At 40.0% G+C, this 21,405-nt stretch overlaps 3 protein-coding genes and 1 pseudogene across 5 annotated transcripts in view; 1 reads left to right on the top strand and 3 right to left on the bottom strand.

Annotated features, from left to right (window-relative positions):
- Positions 1 to 5,566: 5,566 nt before the first annotated feature.
- Positions 5,567 to 12,445, bottom strand: LOC122650314 (cationic amino acid transporter 1-like). Of its 3 annotated transcripts, none has more exons than XM_043843709.1 (3): positions 12,043 to 12,426; positions 10,736 to 11,938; positions 5,567 to 5,737 (listed from the first exon to the last, which is right to left on the bottom strand). In XM_043843709.1, exons 1-3 carry the CDS (start codon positions 12,323 to 12,325, stop codon positions 5,568 to 5,570), a joined length of 1,656 nt encoding a protein of 551 aa, XP_043699644.1. In that variant the 5' UTR covers positions 12,326 to 12,426; the 3' UTR covers position 5,567. The 3 variants fall into 3 exon arrangements, with proteins under 3 accessions (XP_043699644.1, XP_043699642.1, XP_043699643.1); XM_043843707.1 differs by lacking the exons at positions 10,736 to 11,938; positions 12,043 to 12,426 and adding exons at positions 7,181 to 7,595; positions 8,145 to 8,210 and having other exon boundaries at positions 5,567 to 6,940; XM_043843708.1 differs by lacking the exon at positions 5,567 to 5,737 and having other exon boundaries at positions 10,515 to 11,938; positions 12,043 to 12,445.
- The window catches only part of LOC122650313 (cationic amino acid transporter 1-like), a 25,727-nt gene continuing 14,131 nt past the window's right edge, over positions 9,810 to 21,405 (bottom strand). Inside the window, exons 3-4 of the mRNA XM_043843706.1 lie at positions 10,501 to 10,508; positions 9,810 to 9,821 (exon numbers count right to left, since the gene is read on the bottom strand). The gene's annotated coding sequence lies outside the window, so the exon portion shown is untranslated. The remainder of the gene's footprint in view (positions 9,822 to 10,500; positions 10,509 to 21,405) is intronic.
- Positions 14,769 to 18,229, top strand: LOC122651153 (annotated as a pseudogene).
- Positions 18,824 to 21,145, bottom strand: LOC122651152. Its single transcript, XM_043844474.1, has one exon. The coding sequence runs from the start codon at positions 21,143 to 21,145 to the stop codon at positions 18,824 to 18,826; it is 2,322 nt and encodes a 773-aa protein (XP_043700409.1).

Here is a 21,405-nt window from a genome sequence, read left to right as displayed (position 1 = left end):
AACTTGATTTAGCTCGAGAAATTTGGAACATTTATATAGAGACATAACAGTTTTGAAATATTATGACTATATATGTCTCAGGCACCTAATCTCAAACAGTTCAATGGAAAGTCAGTTAAGGATGGACATTCTAATTATTTTATTGAAGTTAAAGCAGAATTTTTACAAAATTCTAAAAATTCAGTTAAGGAATACACATTCCTATTATTTATGAGGATTAAGAGCAAGCATGAACAGAGTTATTCTACTGAAGTTAAAGCAGATTTGTAAAGACTCAGTTAAGAGATACCCATCTCCAGATAACCCATAACATGATTTTAACCAATTATACAACCATTACTATAATGCAACAGATTGGATGGTATCAGGATTATGCTAAAGAACTAATTTTCAATCTTCAACTTAAAAAAATCTCCTTCAATATGGAGATTCAACATTTAGAGTAAACAATTTAGGAGATGAAATAGGAAGTGCAGAGACAAAAACTTAAAAAACAAAAAATAAAAAAATAAAAAAAATTGAATGAAATATACAAAAGACACACAGAGAGAGGCTAGATTTTAGCTTACCTTCAAGAAGTGAGAAGCCAACGAAAGAAAAGAGGGTGGTGAAGTTGTGAAGAGCTTGGTGGTTTAAGATGCAATGTGAAGGTTGTTATACGAGAGTTAAAAAGACCTTTTTAAGTTTGAGTTGCAGACGGAGACGGTTTTACACGAATGGTTTATCAAATGGAGAAATCCTTTCCCAATTCAGCTTCAGAATACTTCAATTTACTTCTCTTCCGATTGCCCTTCTTGTTAATGGAGAAATCCTTTCCCAATTTAATAGACCCAGCTGCATGTTCCAGCTTCCTCTTTTTCAGTTCATCATCCCTGAGAAACCCATCAACAGAAACATTGGATTGAACCTTCTTGAGACCATCCCTTAAAAACCCAGAATCGGAAACAACAGATTTTAGTTTCTTGATCTTCAAACTCTTTAGAGTCACATTCTCATCACAGGTAAAATCAAAACCAATATCCCCATTTCTAGGATTTTGCTTACCCACACAAGTCGATCTAGTCTGAGCTTCTAAAACCACAGAATTAGGATGGGAAGACTGCGGATCAATAGAATTCAATCCACCCCTGTGACCCACATCCCTACTAAGCATCATCAAACACAAAGCCGCCTCTATTTGATCTTGATCAATCTCCAAAACAGAAGAAGATGAGATTGTAGCAGTTTTGTAATACCTCATTCTTCTCGATCTCCTGGGAGGCAGAGCAGCACGAACGTTGTCAGATTGGGTATCCATTACCAGCTTCTGGTTCTTCCCATTAATCCATGAATCACCATTACCCAAGCTGTTAAAGACCCTCTCCCTTTTAGGGTGACATCTCATGTGACCATACAAAGCTTTCCACGATTGAAATCCCTTACCACATTCTCTGCAAGTCGTTGATTCTTGCCTAACCATACCCACATCGTCGATTGAATCGGAAACCCTCCCAGTCTCCATGGAGTTTATCTCTGAAAGCATAACCAGGATTCCCAGAAGCTTCAATTGCCCACAAAGCTGCTAGTGATGCTTCCCCCAAGTAACTGACCAAGGCTGAAGCAGAGCTCCGCTTGCTGAGCTTCTCGTCTGTAACAGCTGAATTCATGCTCACGTGAGACCCGCTCTTATAGCGATTTCGTATTTTCGTGACACGCTTCCGGTAGATCTTTCAGTGACTTTCCTTAATCGATTTGATCCGACATTTATGCGTTTGGAATACAAATATCGGTACCGATATGGATTGGCAGTATCGGTTTCTGTTGGGTTTTCTTTTGGGGTAAAAGTTCCTTTTGGGTTGATTTCTATATAAAATAAAGGCAAAACATCGCTGCCTGGTCGTGTGCGAAAAGGCTCTTGTCCTGTAGTGGCGGGAGTTGGAGCGTCCAGCCTAGTAAAACCACAGCAAAAACAGGGGTGGGGTGGTCATTTCACATGTGGGGCCTAGGTGGTTTTGCTGGGTTGGATGCTCCAGCTCCCCACTGTAGGACAGGAGCCAAATCTGGTCGTGTGCCCTTGCTCCAGCATGGGGCCAATGAAAGCATATGTAGGGGACATCAACATCGATGAGATTTTTATTTCAAGGAGTTGGGTGGTAATTTTACGTGCTTTTGTCTCTGGACGCGAGATCATCGCGACCATTCTTTTTCCCATAAAATAATTAATTTTTAGATAAAGAGCTATTTTTTTTCCGTATCAGTTGATACATATCATTGTCGTATCAAGATCGATCAATGTTGATACTGATATGTATTGATGGATCCGATGCCAATATATAAATATATGATTCCATCTATCGCGTGCAAGTTTATAAGTATTGAATTAGTATCAAAAGCTTCTACTAAAAAAAAAATTCAATATCAAACACTCTACCAAAGTTCTCTGCACTAGGGGTGCAAGGTCCGCCCAAACACATGGGAGGTAGGCGAAATGACCGGCCCGGGCATGTCCCGCCTCATGTGTTTGGGCGCAGACTGTGCCTAGATGCGCTCCCAAACAAAGAATGTGCGCCCTTCAAAAATATACCATTGTACCAAAAAATATATATATACCACATTTTAGTCAATACAACCAGCCTGTATCAATGTCGATCACCGCAAAACCAATGCGTATCGGCTGATATATACACCGATTGAATACCGATACTTAGAACCGTTATCACATGGATTCAACAAGGAGTTCAGATCTGCTACCCACATTGGGATGGGTGGGGACAGATCTGAACTCTCCATGGGGGTGTGGGACCCGCCACTAATAAACTTCACTGGTCATTCTAATGGGAAAAATTTCCTGCATGAGTTCATTATTCCTCCTACACCATTGTTTAAAAACCAGTCGGACCGGTCAGTCGAATCAGCTTTGGTAGCAATTCGTCTTTCTGATTCAATAAATTCCTTCCAAAATTGGAATCAAATCAATCGAAATCTATCAAAATCGGAAAAGAATGAACCAAGTCCGGTTTGCTGTGTGGTTCAATTTTAAGACTCTGGTTAGCCACATCACCATACAATTAAAATTTTCACATCAATATTATCAATTTTCCACGTGGCAAATGGCGATACCCTTTAAACTTACGAGTCTAGGAAATTATTAAACAAAAAATATAATTATTTAACCTTTTAATAATTGTTTTAAAAGATTAAAATAGCATCTTTGTTTGTTTGGGAGATCAATCCTCCCTTTAATCTCTCCCTCTTTCTCCCTCTCTCCTTTTCTCTCAATCACTTTCTTTGCCCTAAAATTCCTCTCACCACGTAACTCTCACACACAAGCAAAAACCCCTCAACCCCTAAGATCTCTCTTTTTTCTGTTATCGCAATTTCAAAGAAACCAAATCCACTCATCCACGTCTCTTCCCATATTTATTACCATATAAATTTCTCTTTTAATTAGCCAAAATCTACTTCAACACTCCCACGACTTCTAATCCTAGAATGATTTTTTTTAAAAAAGGAATCAATTTTTCATAATTGTTCCGAGTCCTTTTTCTTTTCCTTTAATGAATATTAACTCTATTAAATAACATTCATAATTATAAAGGAAGTCTCTACGGTTATCTTCCCCCCTGCCCCCCATAAAAAAAATGTCTTTCTGGCCTCCTTTCTCTAAAATTTGTGCATGTTTCAAGGTATTGGTATCACTGGTATCCGATACCGATACATATCAAAGTATCAGTAAACAATTGATTTGTTTTTAAATTTACGTTCGATATTGACCATTACCAGCCAATCCGTATTGATACTATATCGGTACTGATGCTCAATACCTACAACTCTGTAAAGGAGAAGGTCATCACAATGCCAGTGTGGGAAGAATCTCCCACGCCACATGTGGCGGCACAAAAATATGATAATATCCACATGGGGCCCATATGTTCAAGTTAGGACAAGAAAACAGTAGAAAAACCCATGTTCAAGGGCAATATTACATTGGTGTTGCGGGAAATTTTTTCATTTTTATAAGTAGAGTGTATAGAGAGCAAGACTTATTGGGAACGACTCAAGGTTATCAAGGTACCCAAAAATAGTTAACATGGACCCAAATTTTATGGACAAGTAAACCATAAGGTACCCTGTTCAAATGTAAAATTTAAAACAAAGTGGAATTTGGTTAGTGGAAAGATAAAATCTGAAAATCAGGACCATGATAGGGTTTATAGTAATGGTTGGAGTACCGTATGTGTGTATAGACATATATGGAATGCATGCTAATATATGGGCCTACGAAGATATTTGAATGAATTAAACTCTAAAATTTGACACGTGGCTAATCCAAGACATGTATTAGCTACCCAATGGTTAGAATTGTTGCATAATCATTCCATGCGGAAATTTGAGATGAGCCTCTCCTTAGATCATATAAATGAATTTTTCCCATATATATTTGGGAGGCCAATTCCTACATACCAATGGTGGAAACCTTTCCTGTACGTCCATTTAAATGCCAACGATTGTTATGTATGGACAGGTAAACCCCTAGGCTCCCTATTCACATGTTAAGTTTTGGTCCAATTAGAGCTTGTCACACGGTAAAATATAGCATTGAAAATCCAAGGGTATGTGTGTAGTAGTGGTTGGAGTACCGTATATATAGGAGAGTCTGTATTTGATTGAATTAGGCTTTGAAATTTGGCACATGACTAATCTAGACCATGAACAATCTATCCAATGGTTAGAATAACCAAATCAATGGTCCGCAAAGCAATATTTAAAGCCAAAATTTAGAAAAAAGTTCCTACCATTGGGTGTAGGACCCATTTTTCTATTTTGTTTTTTATGAAAGATTACAAATATTAAGATCAACCAAAAGATCTAGCTTGACCTGCCAATCTACAAATTATATATAGACAGAAGCAAATTATCCTTGTTAAGAGTAGTTATATTTACATACCCAAATAAAGTTATCAAAATAGAAATTTAAAAAAAAAAAGTTTAAATTTGAGGAGAGAGATAGACACATAATTCAATCATTTTGTCATCATGATCTTTGTCTTATTATGTACTTTCTTTTCTTGGCATCCAAACATAACCTAAGTGATATTACCCTTCAAATTGGGTAAACTCTCGTCAGCCACAGGGCGAATCAAATGGGGCCTAAATTATGCTGAGAATAGGTATCTTATGTGTCAACTTTGAGCCAATTTGACTCTACCAAGTGTCAAAATAGAGCAAAGAGAAATGATAAAATCGCGAAAAAAGGACAATTCCAGACTTTATTGAAATTATAAACAAAAATTTGCAACACAATGCATGCCATATGATTGAATTTCTTTCTGGTAAGAGCAATATGATTGAATCATGACCCTAACTGTGACACCTTAGGGATACATGTTGTAATCTTCCTTTTCAAGGGGGATACAAGGGGAAGGGGGACTTGGTGAGGACAGATGCTCGAAACCGAGACCTCTGGGGGTGTAAGTTCCTACCGCACAAGCCTGTTACCAGCTGCGCTAGCCGATGTACTCCAACTGTTCAAATGTATTGAGTTAAATACAGAAGGTAATGTCAGCATTTTTTTTCATTGTTCATCCTCAGGTTCCAGAATTCGTAATTCCCTCTTCGATCTTCTGAAACTGTTTGGTAGCTTCTGCCCTTCTCTCAAAGGTCTCCTTTGCAGTGTCATATGAAGCATGGAGGCCGACGAAGAAATAGTACACCAATAGGAGAACAGTCCATAGTCCAAACCGCATGAATGACTTCCCTTCAATTGAGCCTAGAAGGAACACATCCATAACAATTGACAATGATGGCAACCATGGCACAAGAGGAGCACCCCATACCTTAGGATTTCGAGATTGAGGAACAAAAACCCTGATCCCAAGGGTAGAAAGGAACCACACAATCAATGGAACCGCATAAGGTGCCCACCGTGTTTCTCCCATTCCCCACAGCACCGCAATTACTATCGATGACACAAATATGAGTAAAAGAAATACAATGAGCAAGGATTGGTGTCTTGGGGAGGTAACACCACTCACATAGTACCTTCGGACAAGGAGGGCCATGGCTACGAGCATAAAGACAAAGAGTGTGGAGATAGAAACTAGGTCGGAAAGGATATCAAGACTAGTGAAGAAAGCAATGGCAGCAGTACCAACAAGTATGACGACTGTGGCATTGACCGGAGTTCCAAACTTAGCATTGACACGAGCCAAACAGGGAGGCACCATGTGTGTCCGAGCAATGTGTGTAAGGTACCTTGCTTGACCAATGGCACAGACGAGGAGAACGCTTATCATGCCCTTCAAGGCCCCGAATGCAACAATGTACTTAGCCCATCCCATCCCAGCAGCATTGAAGGCTATAGAGAATGGTGCATCAGGGTCAATCTTATCATAAGGTTGCATTAGGCAAAGTGTGGCTGCCATTATGCAGTATACCAATGTGATGATGCTCATGGATCCTACAAGACCGATAGGGATATCCCTGGCAGGGTTCTTTGTTTCCTCTGCAAGGGTTGACACCACATCAAACCCAGTGAATGAGAAGAAGAGGACAGCTGCACCCCTGAAGATTCCTTGGGTGCCATAAGGAGCAAAATCAGAGTAGTTCTTGATGTCAGCCTTGGTTAGGCCAGCAACAATGATAAAGCCAATTGTAATAACATGTATCATAGAAGTGATGTAATTGAAGCGGGAGGAAACTTTGGTGCTAAGAATAGCTACAATGTAGAGAACAATGATGATGAAAACAGCCGCCAGGTCGAGTTTATTGTAATTTTCGGGGAGGATATGGGCAGTTATGCGGAAAAAATTGGGATCTTTGTTGAAAAGGGTTGCAAGGTAGGAACTGCAAGAGCGAGCAACAGCTGCACAGCTGACCAAATACTCGAACATGATATTTCCAGCTGCGATGAAAGCTACGAAATCACCCATTTCTACTCTTAGATATGCAAAAGATCCACCTGAAACCAACCAACAGCATATTCAATTATTGCAGAAGAATTACATCCTATCCTATATGATATGTGTTAAAGAAGTTCAACAAAGCTTTAGCTATCAGGTGGAGAGGCCTAACTACTATACGAAGTCATCCAAGGTCCCAAGAGTTCTTCAATGTGAAGTTATTCAACACTATGATAGTATCTTAAAAGAATCTGATCACAACATATAAGCTAATTAATATGTACGCGTGGTGGGTGTACCTGCTACAGGGATTTCAACAGCAAATTCAGTGTAACAGAAGACAGAGAGCATGGCTGTTAAACCAGAGATGGCATAGGACAGAACAACTGCAGGGCCAGCATCTTCTTTGGCTTCTTGACCGGTAAGAACAAAGATACCACTACCAATAACAGCACCTACACCCAGCCAGATGAGATCCCACCAAGAGAGACTCTTCTTCATGTCATTCTGGCTTGTGGCCTTTACTTCATTTAGTTCTATCTCATCAAGGGACCGAGTAAGAAGTCGGTCCTTCAACCGCGTTCCAGTCTCTCCAAAGGCCTTACCATAGTTCCCCCAGCTCTTGAAGGACTCCTCAGGCAAGAAATCATCTTTGGTAAAACAACATCCTCTTTTTCTCAATGCTCCACTATCACCACCCTCCATCTGTAATGACTAAAATTATAATAATAACAAAAATTGATTTAGCTTAAGAAATTTGAACATTTAAATAGAGACATAACAGTTTTGCAATATTATGACTATATATGTCTCAGACACCTAATCTCAAACAGTTCATTGGGAAGTCAGTTAAGGATTAACATTCCTCTTATTTTATTGAAGTTAAAGCAGAATTTTTACAAAATTCTAAAAATTCAGTGAAGGAATACACATTCCTATTATTTATGAGGATTAAGAGCAAGCATGAACAGAGTTATTCTAATGAAGTTAAAGCATAATTGTAAAGACTCAGGTAAGAGATACCCATTTCCCATAACATGATTTTAACCAATTATACAACCATTACTATAATGTAATAGATTGGATGGTATCAAGTTCATGCTAAAGAACTAATTTTCAATCTTCAACTTAAAAAAAAAAAAAAAAATCTCCTTCAATATGGAGATTCAACATTTAGGGTAGACACTGCATAAGTGCAGAGAAAAATTTATTTGAATGAAATATACAAAGACACAGAGAGAGAGAGGCTAGATTTTAGCTTACCTTCAAGGAGTGAGAAGCCAAACGAAAGAAAAGAGGGTGGTGGTGAAATTGTGAAGAGGTTGAGAGTTTAAGATGCAATCTGAAGGTTGTTGTTATACGAGAGAGTTAAAAAGACCTTTATAAGTTTGAGTTGCAGACGGCGACAGTTTTACACTAGTGGTTTGTCAAATTCGTAAATGCGGTTTTTATGGTCACCCCAACCAAGGTGATCAATACAATATGGGTCCGACCATTTCGGTCTGTATCAGGACCATATTGAGGGTAAATTCAAAAGCAAACCACATTTTGACCGATATCTGATACAATATGGATTGGCCGTATCTGGTCTATATTGAGGGTAAATTCAGAAACAAAACATTGTTTGGCCGATATCTCCGATACAGATATCGTATCATTATTAGATCATGGTGATCGATACGATACTGAAATCCAACCAGAACGCATTGCCATTAATGCCCTTTTCTCTTTCTTTTTAAAGATAGATTATTTTGAAGAACTGCCTAGCTCGGATCCTCGGATGGTGCCAGGTGGTACCCCTGGTACTATGTAGCTGGGATCAGGATCATCTCCAGGGAGCAGGGAATGCCCAGGGCGCTGCCAACCGTTGGGTTGTGCTGCACACATCCCTAGGCATACGCCGAAATGTGTGCGGCACAACTCAGTCGCTGGATGCCCCTTGGCAGCACCCTGGGCGCACACCTCCCTAGAGACGAGCTAAATTGATGTAGCTGACACTAGGAATGAACTCTCCCCCAGGGAAGGGAAGGGAAAGGTTTGGTGTAGAGGATTAAATGTAATATATTTGGGAAAAAGAATGCCCGATCATGTGGACCCTGTGCCCAGATATAGGAGCGCATAAAATACCATTTCGTCGACATGAATAAAAAATCTCATCCATGTTGATGCTTCTACGTGCACTCTCATTGGTCCCTGTGTTGGTGCAAGGTTTACATGATTAGGTAGCAATCCCTTCTCAACATATTTTTTGGAAGAATATTTATTGTCCAAGAGCGTAGCCTATGCCAGATTGCCAGTAGGAAACACCCAATGAGTACCCCGGGCCGAAAGCTACGCCCTTTGAGCATGAATAATTTCCCCATATTTTTAGGAGGCTTGCTATGACGTTAGAGTCCAATTTCACACAAGGTAGAGGGTGGGAAATCGAATTGTCCAATAGGGATTTTAAATGAAGAGAGAGTGTGTGAGGTCCATAGGTGGAATGTGAGAGCGCATACATAAAAATCTACAATCCATATCTTGGTCATAGTTAAAAAAAAAGTTTGGGTTCAAGATTCATTTAGAAGGAGAATTCTTCGTTTTGTTAATTTAATAATTTGGTAAAAAAAAAAAAAAAACAGATTAGAAATAAAATCCGGATTCAGATTGATTTGGGAATTATTCATTTACCTATAAAAATTTCTGATTAAAAATTCAGATGTTCAATTTTTTGTTTGGGAGAATGTTCTCTGTGCTGCAACGTAGGCTGCGCTCAGGCACATGGGCAGCATTTATAGGGGGCAGGGTGATCATTGCGCCTACCCCCATGTGCCTGGGCGCAACCTGCGCTGTACTCATTTTACATGTCTTATATCCTTTTGACAGCCAATTTGACAAATGATGTGTAGTGGATCCAACCCATGTCATTCAATAAACAAGATAGGGTAAATTACACATCACCTCTGATTTTCAAATGAAACTCAGATCGCCCCTGGTTTTTGGAAAAACTTAAATCACCCCCTCTACAGTAACGGTGTTAGTCTGCTATTAGTTATTGGTGTTAAAAGACTATTTTACCCTTGTATTAAAACATTAGAATTGAATTTACAATATTACCCTTCAAAATCTATGTTTGGATATCAAGGGTAGTTTAGGAATTTAAATTTATTTAACTGGCTGACATCATCACCTAACAACATAAAGGTAACGATAGAGACTTATTTGTCATATTGGGGTCTAAACCAAGGGGTGATTTGAGTTTTTCCAAAAACTCAGGGGTGATCTGAGTTTTGTTTGAAAACCAAGGGGTGACGTATAATTTACCCAAAAAGAAAATAGGAAAGTATGTTGTTCGTCGAGGCCCTGCTTGGTAATAAGTGGAGTGGAATAAAATTTTCATTGATAAAGTAGGGCAAAAGTGAAATGAAAGGGGGAAAATATTTTTTCCAATGAAGTAAATGTTTGGAAGTGGGGAAAAAGTGTTGATTTTACTATATTTTCACTCATTTCATTGCCAACCAAACAGACAACTAAATATGCATAACAGCATCTATTATTATACCATAAATACTACTTGAAAGAATAATTCAAATTCTGAAATATATCAACATAACTCAGTTCCATCTGAACAAACTACAACAAACCACACTTTTCACAAATTTAACCGTACCTACTTATTGTTGCTAGAAACTCTTCTAATATTCACATCTCCTAAGTTGGAACATTTGCACCTCCTTCCATCTGCCCTTGCTTTGCCATCTCCTCTCTTTTCTCACTGGCCTCTTTTGCAGTGTCATATGAAGCATGGAGGCCAAAGAAGAAATAGTACACCAATAACCCCCCTGTCCAAATCCCAAATCTCATGAATGATTGACTATCAATTGAGCCTAGAAGGAAAATATTGATCAAAATTGACAATGACGGCAACCATGGCACTAATGGAACCCCCCAAACTTTAGGATTTCTAGCCTGCGGCACAAACATCCAAAGCCCAACTGTTGAAATGAACCATACAAAAAATGTAGCTACAAATGGGAGCCACCATGTCACTTCCATTGCCCATAAGATTGCAGTTCCAATAGATGAAGCAAGCATCAGTACAAGGAATGCAATGAGCAAGGTTTGATGTCTTTGTGAGGTAACTCCAGTCAAATAATATCTACGAACAAGGAGGGCGACAGCCACAAGCATGAAGATAAAGAGTGTGGAGATAGAGAGTAAGTTGGAAAGGATATTAAGATCAGTGAAGAAAGCAATGACAGAAGTAGCGACTAACATGGTGACTGTGGCACTGACTGGGGTTCCGTACTTGGGATGAACATAAGCCAAACAGGGAGGAACCATATGTGTTCTAGCAATGTGGGTAAGGTACCTTGCTTGACCCATGGCACTGACTAGCAAGACACTAGTCATGCCCTTTAAGGCGCCGAGGGCAACAATGTACTTGGCCCAGCCCATTCCGGCGGCCTTGAAGGCTATAGCGAATGGTGCATCGGGGTCGATCTGATCATAAGGCTGCATTAGGCAAAGTGTAGCTGCCATTAAACAGTATGCCAATGTGATAATGGCCATGGATCCTACAAGACCGATAGGGATATCTCGGCCAGGGTTTTTTGTTTCCTCTGCAAGGGTTGACACTGCATCGAACCCAACATAGGCAAAGAAGAGCACAGCTGAACCCTTGAAGATGCCGCGAGCACCATAGGGAGCAAATGTAGAGTAGTTCTTGATATTGCCCTTAGTGAGCCCTGTTATAATGATGAAGACTATGATGATAATGTGTATTATAGAAGCAACATAATTGAACCGAGAAGAGGTTTTGGTGCTGAGAATGGCTGCAATGCAGACAGCAATAATGATGCCCACAGCAATTGGGTCTAGTTGGTTGTAGTCATCAGGGAGATTATGGGCTGTGATGCGAAAGTCATTGGGGCTGTGGTTGAGAAGTGTTGCGAGATAAGAACTCCATGAGCGAGCAACAGCCGCTCCACCTGCCAAGTACTCAAAGATGATGTTTCCGGCTGCGATAAAGGCCATGAAGTCACCCATCTCCACCCTCAGATATGCAAAGGACCCACCTGAAACAAAACTCAAAACAAATTATAGAGGCAAAATCAATCTAGTAGTGGTAACTTTATGATGCAGAATCACATCCAATTCATTCAAGTTCTATGTGCTGTACCTGCTGCTGGGATTTCAACGGCGAATTCAGTATAACAAAACACAGAGAGCATGGCTGAGATACCAGAGACAACATAGGAGATAACGACAGCAGGGCCAGCATCATCTTTGGCCTCTTTACCAGTTAAAACAAAGATACCAGTACCAATAATGGCACCGATACCCAGCCATATGAGATCCCACCAAGTGAGACTCTTCTTCATCTCATACTGGCTTCTAGCCTTCACTTCGTTTAGCTCGATGTCATCCAAAGACCGAGTAAGAATTCGGTCCTTCAATCTCATTCCAGTCTCACTCAATGCCTTGGCATAATTACCCCAGTTCTTAAAGGATTCCTCAGGCAAGAAATCATCTTTAGTATAAAACCATCCTTTCTTTCTCAATGCTCTATTATCGCCTTCCATCTGCACTCAGTAAAATGATGGGGGAAAAAAAAACCAACCATTAAACAAAGCCCACACCCATAACCATCCCCCAACACAAAAACACAGAGAGAGGGGAGAACTAAAACATACCTAGGAGCTTGAACCCAAGAACTGTAGAATTGAGGAGACAGAGAAGAAGAATTAGGAGAAAATAACAGAGAAGACGAGTGAGATTGAGCAAGTATTACAACTGGTCATACAGGCTGTGTGATGGTAGTGAACAGATGTGCAAGATTGAGAAGATTTAATTGAGATAAAATTGGAAACTGATTGATTTATTTTCTCTTACGGTCAAAGAATCAAACACTCAGCAAACAGGATTTTAGGCATAGCAGAGAGACATAGAAAGGAAAGCTTTTATTTCTGGTGATTCTTTTAAGTTAATACCTAGATCTTACCATCTAAATTCTGAAATCTATTTACCGAATTCATGAAAAGATATTCTCTGATTGTGAACACACATAATATGTGCTGCGACCTTGGAACTTTCCCAATATAGCCGAGGGCGGGTAAATTAGTAACTCAACTCAAAAAAATAAAACACTTAGTTATGCCACTAGGGCAGTCTGATTAGGCCGGAATTTTGTGAACAGGTAGACTCCAATATCCCCTGTAGCATAACTAAGTGTTAAGCTTTAAGCTGCAATTTTGATTTTATTCCTGCTCCAACTTGACCAAGGTCATTCCTTCTTCTATAAGGAACTCTCCAATTCGTAATACAAATTATTTCAAATGGGTATAGTAGCAAATTCAGTTTCAAGTTTTCGCAAGCCTAATGAGATTCACCCCAACAATTTTCTTCAGATTCATTGTACCTACCTACCAAACACTCTGTTTTATGAAGAGATTCTATTGTCAATCAATAGCCAAAAGGTAAAAGCAATATGGATTCTTTATCCATAATTAGTCAGAATATTGTTCATTTATGTAACCGAAACCATTAAACAAGACAAATTCACTCCAGTGCTCTCCTTCAATTGATCGGTTCAAGGAAACTATTTGGCTTAACAGTGTAAAAATGGAGAATTCCAGAAACTCTGCAAATAGATAGAGAGAGAAAGAGAGAGAGAGAGAGAGATTGTACCTTGATAGTTAGCACCCAAAACTCTGCAGATAGAGTGTAAATCTGCAAATTGAGAGAGAAGAGCAACGTATTTATTTTTCCTTCTTTACATTGTTCTTGGAAGAGGTAGAGTTATAATGGGATTCTTCCTCTAAAAAATGGTGGAAGAAGGCAGCTAATCCCAGGTTGAGATATAGAGAGAGAGAGAGAGGAGCAACGTAAGTTAGTAGAGTCACAAGGGGATTGTGAGTCTGTGACGATTGTCACTTTAAGAGGGATGGTAGAACCGTAGAACGAGACTGTTATTCCCCTGGTTCAGTTATTAGTAAAATTGAGATATTCAAAATAAAGGGGTAGTTCGGTAGTTTGTACTTTTGAGGAATAAATAAGGAAAGTACACCAACAACTACTTAGCTCAGTTGGGCCGTGGTGCGCTTCATGCCCATGCTCACCAAGAGGTCTCGAATTCGAGTCTCTTGGCTGGTATCTTATCCCCTCCACGGTTCGATTCCCCCCCCCCCCTTCTATCAATTAGATATGTAAAACGCTCCCAATTAACCAACAAATAAGGAAAGTACGTATCGGTCACGATCTATTCTAATCATGGTCAGAGGAATTGGTATCAGATCGGTGATTTTTTTAAATCAGGAATTTGACCCAGCTGATTCTGATCCAATCAACCGGAATCTATGATCCAAATCTGAGACACATGGGGCGGGATGGAGAAGTCATTTTGGACATTTAAGGAAGCGGGCCGATCGTTCCCATAAATCGTATCAAATACAACTATACTTTGAATGTAACGTCCTAGTCCCACACTTAACAATGAAATTGTCTGCTTTGGGGTGAATCCCTAACGGTTTTAAAATGTTTCAAAAACCTTGGAAGAGTGCTTGAGGTTATCAACTAACTGTCTCTTCCTCCTAGCCGATGTAAGACTAAAGAACATGCCCCCCCCCCCTCCGAAACATTATCATCTACGATTCCCTAGTGCCTCTCACAAGAGGGGGTGGGACCCACCCGGGGCACCTGACCGAACACTCTGCCTGGGTGGGGTCCATCCTCCTCTTGTGAGAGGAACTAGGGAATCAGACCGGTTAGGGAACTGCATACGATAAAAATCCCCCCCTAGAGAGAAGGGATCTGGCTGGAGCGGCAAGGCCGTGCACTTCAAGGGATCATCCTTCCACCGTGTGATCCCAGGATTCATGTGTCAGGGTGGTGATTTCACCGCTAGAAATGGTACCGGTGGCGAGTCGATCTACGGATCCAAGTTCGCCGACGAGAACTTCGTCAAGAAACACACTGGAGCTAGCATTCTGTCCATGGCTAATGCTAGACCTAACACTGGGATCTCAGTTCTTTATTTGCATTGCGAAGACTGAGTGGCTCGATGGAAAGCACGTGGTTTTCGGACAAGTGGTTGAAGGGATGGACATGGTGAAGGCAATTGAGAAGGTCGGTTCTTCTAGTGTAAGGACATCCAAGCTAGTTATGATCGCTAATTGCGGAGAGTACAGAGCGTCCCTCTTCAGTTGCAACACTACTGAGTACAGAGAACACGGGCATTTGGGAACACGGTCATCAGAAATGCTTCTTCCAAATACGATTTTGTCAAAGATTTTAATCTCTCTCCCCTCATCTTTTTCTACTTTTCTTCCATTGAGATTTGTATGCAAAATTAGTTTACTGAGTGCAGTATTATGGATTAATGAAGGGAGATGTGGGTTTTGTTGGTGATCAGGTGAAGCCGTGAAGGTAGGGCTGCAATAGGGTCGGGTTGGGCCGGGCTTTATAGAACCCTAGCCCAACCCTAAGTCCCCTTAGCTGGGCCCAGGCCCGACTCGACCCTGACTCAGGGCCAGAAACATCCAATCTTGACCCACCCTCAGGGTCGGGCTGGGCTGACCCTGATTGACCCTGATCATGGAGAGCAGGGAGAGAAATGCATGGGCTGGAATGGGCCAGGAAGAACATTATCAATTTTACATAAAATGATAATATAATAAAATATATTATAACACTTATTATCTTCATATATAATATATTATATAAAAAAAATATGGGTGAAATTTAAAGTTTATAATGTATAAATTATATCAATATATATTTTATAGTATAACTTAAATCAGGGTTGGGCCGGGCCGGGCCAAGCATAGCTCGAGGCCTCAACCCTAACCCGACCAGACCCTAACTCAGGGTCAGAAATTTCCATCCCTGACCTACCCTCAGGGCCAAATATCTCAGCCCAAGTCTTGTTCAGGCTTAGGGCAGGCCAGGGCGGGTTCAGGCTGACAGGGCCAAACTTGCACCCCTACGTGAAGGTATGGTTGGGTGATAATGCGGAACACCATTTTTTAAAAACCGAATTCTATACCATTTTCGTACCGTATTCATATAATTTTTTATACCGTTTTTATATTGTACCGAAATCGTACCGTAACGGTACAGTAATGGTATTGAAAATAAGACTCCTAAACGGTACGGTATGGTATCGATATTAGATACCTATTTTTTATATCGTATCGAAACTGTATCGTATTACCGAAACCGTACCGGTTGACACCCTTACCCTCCCCCCCTCCCCCCTCCCCTCTCCCCTCTCAATGCCTCTCCCGTTTCTTACGCAATTTTTTGGGGCTTAAAGGTTGTAGGTCATTTCTTAGGTATGAAATCACCCCTGAGGTTTGACGAAAGGATATTTTCACCTTCCCCCCCCCCCCCCCCACCACCACCAAGTTTTGGAAAATTCTGTATACCCAGGGTTGCAAAGAGTAACAAATAAGCTTATTGCGTCAGTTCATGACTAATATTGTTAAAAATTAGACTTAAACTGACAGAATTGTTTTCCTAAGAAGAAAAAAAAACAAAAGAGCAAAAGCTACAACTCATTTTCCCCAAATCGTTTAGGGTTTGAAAAAACGGGAAGATCAGTTGCGCTAAGAGAAGAGAAGCAATTCTCACCACCATTAATGCTTCTCAGGAAGAAAGCGTAACCTAGCTTTCTTCCTTTTCACGGATACATTCACAGAAACTTGAGAGTATATCATCGTCAGCTTCAACATCTCTGTATCAAGAACCAAAGCCAAAGTTTCTCTTACTTCTATTCTCTTTGGTCTCTCGCTTCTTCTGTAAAGGCAGAGAAATAGAGCTTAGCAAGATAACGCAGGAGATCTTCTCGAGACTGGAGCAGAAATGGCTATCGCATTGTGAAAACAAGAAAACTAGAATTCTCAGCATTGACGGTGGCGGAACAAAAGGCCTTGTTGCCGGAGGAGCCTTAATCCATCTAGAAGACCAGATCCAATCCAAAACCGGAGATCCTCAATCTCGAATCAATCTGCAGATGATGTTCCTATTTTATTTTGTTAAGTGTTGATAAAATTGGTGAAACATTCTACAGGGGAAGAAGGGCATTTGGATTCAAATACCTATCGAACTTGCAAATCTTGTTGAAGATGCTGTTAAGGTAACTAATTCAGAAGCTTATCTGGAAAATTGCATTTTATCTATAAAAATTTCTTCGATTTCCTGCGTCAATTCATGTTTCCCTGAATCTAATTAATGGATTTGCAGGAGGGATTTTGGTACCACCATGCTGAGCCGAAATACTTAATGCTGGTTCATTGGATACCTGAAACTCGTAATACTCTTCCTGCAAATGTTACGCACAGGAAAAACAGTCGGAGATGTTTAAGGTCAAACATGGAGGGATTTTTCGACGAAGTCGCAGGTTTTTGAGTAAGAGCATCGATAAAGTCTTGAAAGAGGCTTTAAGCAGAGAGGACGGTAAGGTTTTGACTTTGAAGGATACTGCAAGCCTCTCCTCGTTCCTTGCTACGATCTGAACAGCTCTACACCGTTCGTCTTCTCCCGTGCCGACGCTTCGGAGACTCCGAGCTTCGATTTCGAACTCTGGAAGGTATGTCGTGCCACGTCAGCCACTCCAAGCTTATTCAAACCGTTTCATCTGATCTCCATTGACGGCAAAACGTCGTGTCTGGCTATTGACGGAGGTCTCGTCATGAACGGGCCTTTGAGTGGTCCGTCACAGTCACCGTCACGGCGGCAACTGCAGCGTAACGAGAAATGTTCGACGCCGTTGGTCGTTGACATTGTGGCTAATCTTGTTCCAATTGCTTCCAACGCCTTGTCGTTTGAGGAAGATGAGTTGCAGCTTTGGGGTTTTTTTTTTTTTTTTTTCCTTCTTAGAAGGGCAATTCCATCGGTTTATATTTAATTTTTAAAAGTGTTATTCATGAACTGATGGAATAGACTTATTTATTATCGTTTGCAAACCTGAAGGGCTACACAGAATTTTTCAAAACTAAAGGTAAAAATCAAACTTCAGGGATGGTATGTGTAAATTTCCCAATTTTTTAATGTAAGAATTAGATAACATGTACATTCACCTGTTGGTACGTGCAGCAGAATCGAACTCAAACCTCAGTGACTGCAACTTCTTTGCTTTACCAAAAAAAAGACTTTCAACTTCTTTGAAACCCCAAGTCGGAGGTCATTGGGACTTAAGAAAGAGAAGCTAAGCCATTTCCGCTTCTACTGGCACGATATCCTCAGCAGTGACAGGCACAGCTCCAATGAATTCAAAGCTCGTCGTGAGGGCTCATGGGTTCTACACATCTGCTTTGCAACAAGAGGTTGGGTTGATGATGGCAAAGAACAGTTTCCGTGAAGCCTGATTTCAAGGGTTGGGACAAAAGGCGACGAGGGTTTCCTGAATACCTTTGAGATGGAGTCTGAGAACAACTTTGTATTTATGCAGGGAAGCGCACATTACCTATTTGGGTTCTTTTTTCTTTAAAACATTAGAATATAAAATACAGGGAAGCGCACATTACCTATTTGGGTTCTTTTTTCTTTAAAACATTAGAATATATTTTCCTTACATTTGTGGTTCTATTACAGTTTACAGCACATCCATAAACCCATCAAAACCAGAGAATTGGGTTTGATGAGATAGTTTATTGACCCAATATTCAAATAGTCTGACCATAGTTGGGTAGCCTGGTCCAACATCTTCCAAAACACTAGTTGTTGTTGTATATTGGCAAGAATAGTATAGAATTGAGAAGTGCAAAGGAAGGCAAAAAATTGTTTACAAGTAAGCACTACTAAAGAAGTTAATCTCAATAAATAACCACATAATACTAGCAAGAAACCTTGATTTAATACATAAAACACAATGGTGGTATTCAGGAATGACAAACCTATGCCAATAAACTAGAAATTTAGCACTCAAAAGAAACACTGACATTGCCATTCAAACAATCTCATCAAACCCAATTTTCTCTAATTGTATCATCATCATCATCATCTGTAGCATAAGCAGCACCATCAGCAGCAGCAGCAAGGGAAGATAATGGAAAAGAACTCGAAAGCTCGGCTTGAACAAGAGAACGGACATCATTTGCTTGACTTTCAAGGACAAATGTAGCTGGCCATGACCATTCGATTGTGTCACCTAACAACTCAAGTTCACAAAAGAACTTGAAGGCTTTTTTCACTCTTCTTTCACCTATTTCAAATGGATCATCTCCATTGATCTCTTTCAATATGGCTAGTGGGAGACTAGAGAGGTTAAAACAGAGTATCTTTACAAAACACATTTCTAAGAAATCAAATACATCCTCAACTGATTCATAATTTTGCTCTAGAATGAATTTGCAAATGATTGAAAATTCAATTGCAATCAGAGTCACATGCTTCTTAGTCAATGACACACCAAATAAGGCAGAGAAAAACAAGTCCTCAAAATTTTGACGAAAAAATTCTTCAATAGCTTGACTAGCATACCCAAGAAATTCAAGGACATGTTGTGGCTTTAACTCGGATTCTTCAGATTTCTTCAATGAACACTTCTTGAATGCAGGAGAGATGATCTTACTTCGGAACCAATGATTGGGATTCTCCCATTGCGCCCATACATCTTTTGCAGAAGTCCATCTTGCTTCATCTAACATGCTAGAAGCATCAGTAGTCTTCTGGTCCACAAAATATATGGTTTCAAATGACTCATTCAAGGCTTCTAAGATGTGCTTTAGAGATTCAGCACGGGAAGATGGAAACAATTCTGCAAGCATTCTTGTAAGAACCAAGACTGATACGCATGAAACTCTGTAATCATATTTGATTTTGAATATTTCTCCCAAGCAATCAGTTTCCACAAATCCCTTTAAAAATTCTTCCCCTGTGGCTTCTAATTTTCTAATGAAGATGACACATTCTGATTTAGAAACAGAAGCAAGAGGACATTTAGATATTAATTGGATGAGTTGAGTTGCACAACAGTCCCTGCTCTTATATGTGTTTCTCCATCTCATCATGTCTTTCATGGCCATTTTACTAATCCAAGGATGGAAAATGTCGTCATTCACAAATGATAATACAAAACCCCGCATCGCTGAAGTATACATTTCATCAATATCCTCATCTGATTGCTCATTATCAAATGAAATTATATACTTCAAGAATTTCTTAACAGTGTAAATTGGGAGACCAATGAAGAGACTGCTACATGTATACAACACTATTTGAGTGTGTATAAGCACATCCATGACAAAGTTTTTGGCAACTAGAAAGACACTAGAGAAATTTTTATTGAGGAACCTAAAAGATAAGGTGTTCAACTTCAGATATTCTAATTCAAGTTCTGGACTGTAATAACTTTGATGTGCACGAACATCTTCCCCGTGAGTATGGCCGAGAAAAGAAATCCATCTATAGATGATAGAGACAGTCCCCACTAAAATGGTTAGAAATTGGGACACAATCACGACCGGAATCGACCATTTGTAGTCAGAAACATCACCACCATTGCAATGTAACCTCATATGCAACCACATATTTTTTAGGGCAAATGACCTCAACATGGCTTGTAAGACAACTGCTAAAGAAATGGTACACAGTAAGCCAAAAGCGTTATGATGCGAAGTTTCACATAACAATGTTTGAGGGTTGCCTGTATAATTGAGTACATGGAGTTTCACTAAAAGTTTTCTCAATCCATTTACATCTTTTGCATTGTCTTTAGCTTCAGAAATTTTAGATAAGTACGGCCCTCTACACTCTGTTTGGCTTCTAAAAGCTATAGCAGATGACCACAAGAACAAAAGCAATAATAAGATGCAGACCATAATGATGATATGTTCTATTATGAAACCATAGATCACACCTGTACCCATTTGTATACACACATTAACAACCAAAGTAATCACCATCACACTCAATGCTGCCAAGTTTCCATAGCGCTCGGATGGGCCAGTAGTCCCGAGTGAAGGCATATAAAACCCAAGTGAAATGCACAACAAAGCAGTGCCAGTGAGCTTAGAGAGTTGATCCTCAACTCTAGGCATATATGTGGTAAGATCAGCTGGGATTTTTGTAGCTACTGATAGCAATGTCATGGTGAATGAGTTGATAGGAAACAATTTACATGGAATAAATGGTTTCTTTCGAACAAATCCATGAACTAAATCATAAGTCATGGAAAAGAAGCATACCAATGTTGCAGATGCAATGTAAAGGCCAATCAAAGGAACAGGTTCACCATAAAATGGTGTATCGAGACTTTCATCCCCACACCCTCCTTTGCCCATGTTTCTTCTTCTTCTGCTTCTTCTTCCTTAAACAGTTGTTATTACATCTTTGAAGCAGTTATATATAGGGCTCATGTTCTCTGTGCCGCAGCGCAGGCTGCGCCCAGACACATGGGCCTGTCATTCAGGGGGGGCAGGATGGTCATTGCATCCACCCCCATGTGTTTGGAAGCAGCCTACGCCCCGGCACAGAGAACATTCTCTCTTTATATATTATCTTTAATGGTACTTCAAGTTGAGAAATCTTGTAAGTATGTTTG

Source organism: Telopea speciosissima, chromosome 2 (genome assembly GCF_018873765.1).
Source record: "Telopea speciosissima isolate NSW1024214 ecotype Mountain lineage chromosome 2, Tspe_v1, whole genome shotgun sequence".
Taxonomy (NCBI): domain Eukaryota; kingdom Viridiplantae; phylum Streptophyta; class Magnoliopsida; order Proteales; family Proteaceae; genus Telopea; species Telopea speciosissima.
Note: the sequence above shows the minus strand (reverse complement) of the source record. Positions and strands in the feature narration are given on the sequence as shown.

Coding starts and splice junctions, on each gene's coding strand:
- LOC122650314 (XM_043843707.1), bottom strand. CDS start 7,586: ATGGAGGGTGGTGATAGTGGAGCATTGAGAAAAAGAGGATGTTGTTTT. Junction 6,941..7,180: donor TGTTGAAATCCCTGTAGCAG/GTACACCCACCA, acceptor GGTTGGTTTCAG/GTGGATCTTTTGCATATCTA.
- LOC122651152 (XM_043844474.1), bottom strand. CDS start 21,145: ATGGGCAAAGGAGGGTGTGGGGATGAAAGTCTCGATACACCATTTTAT.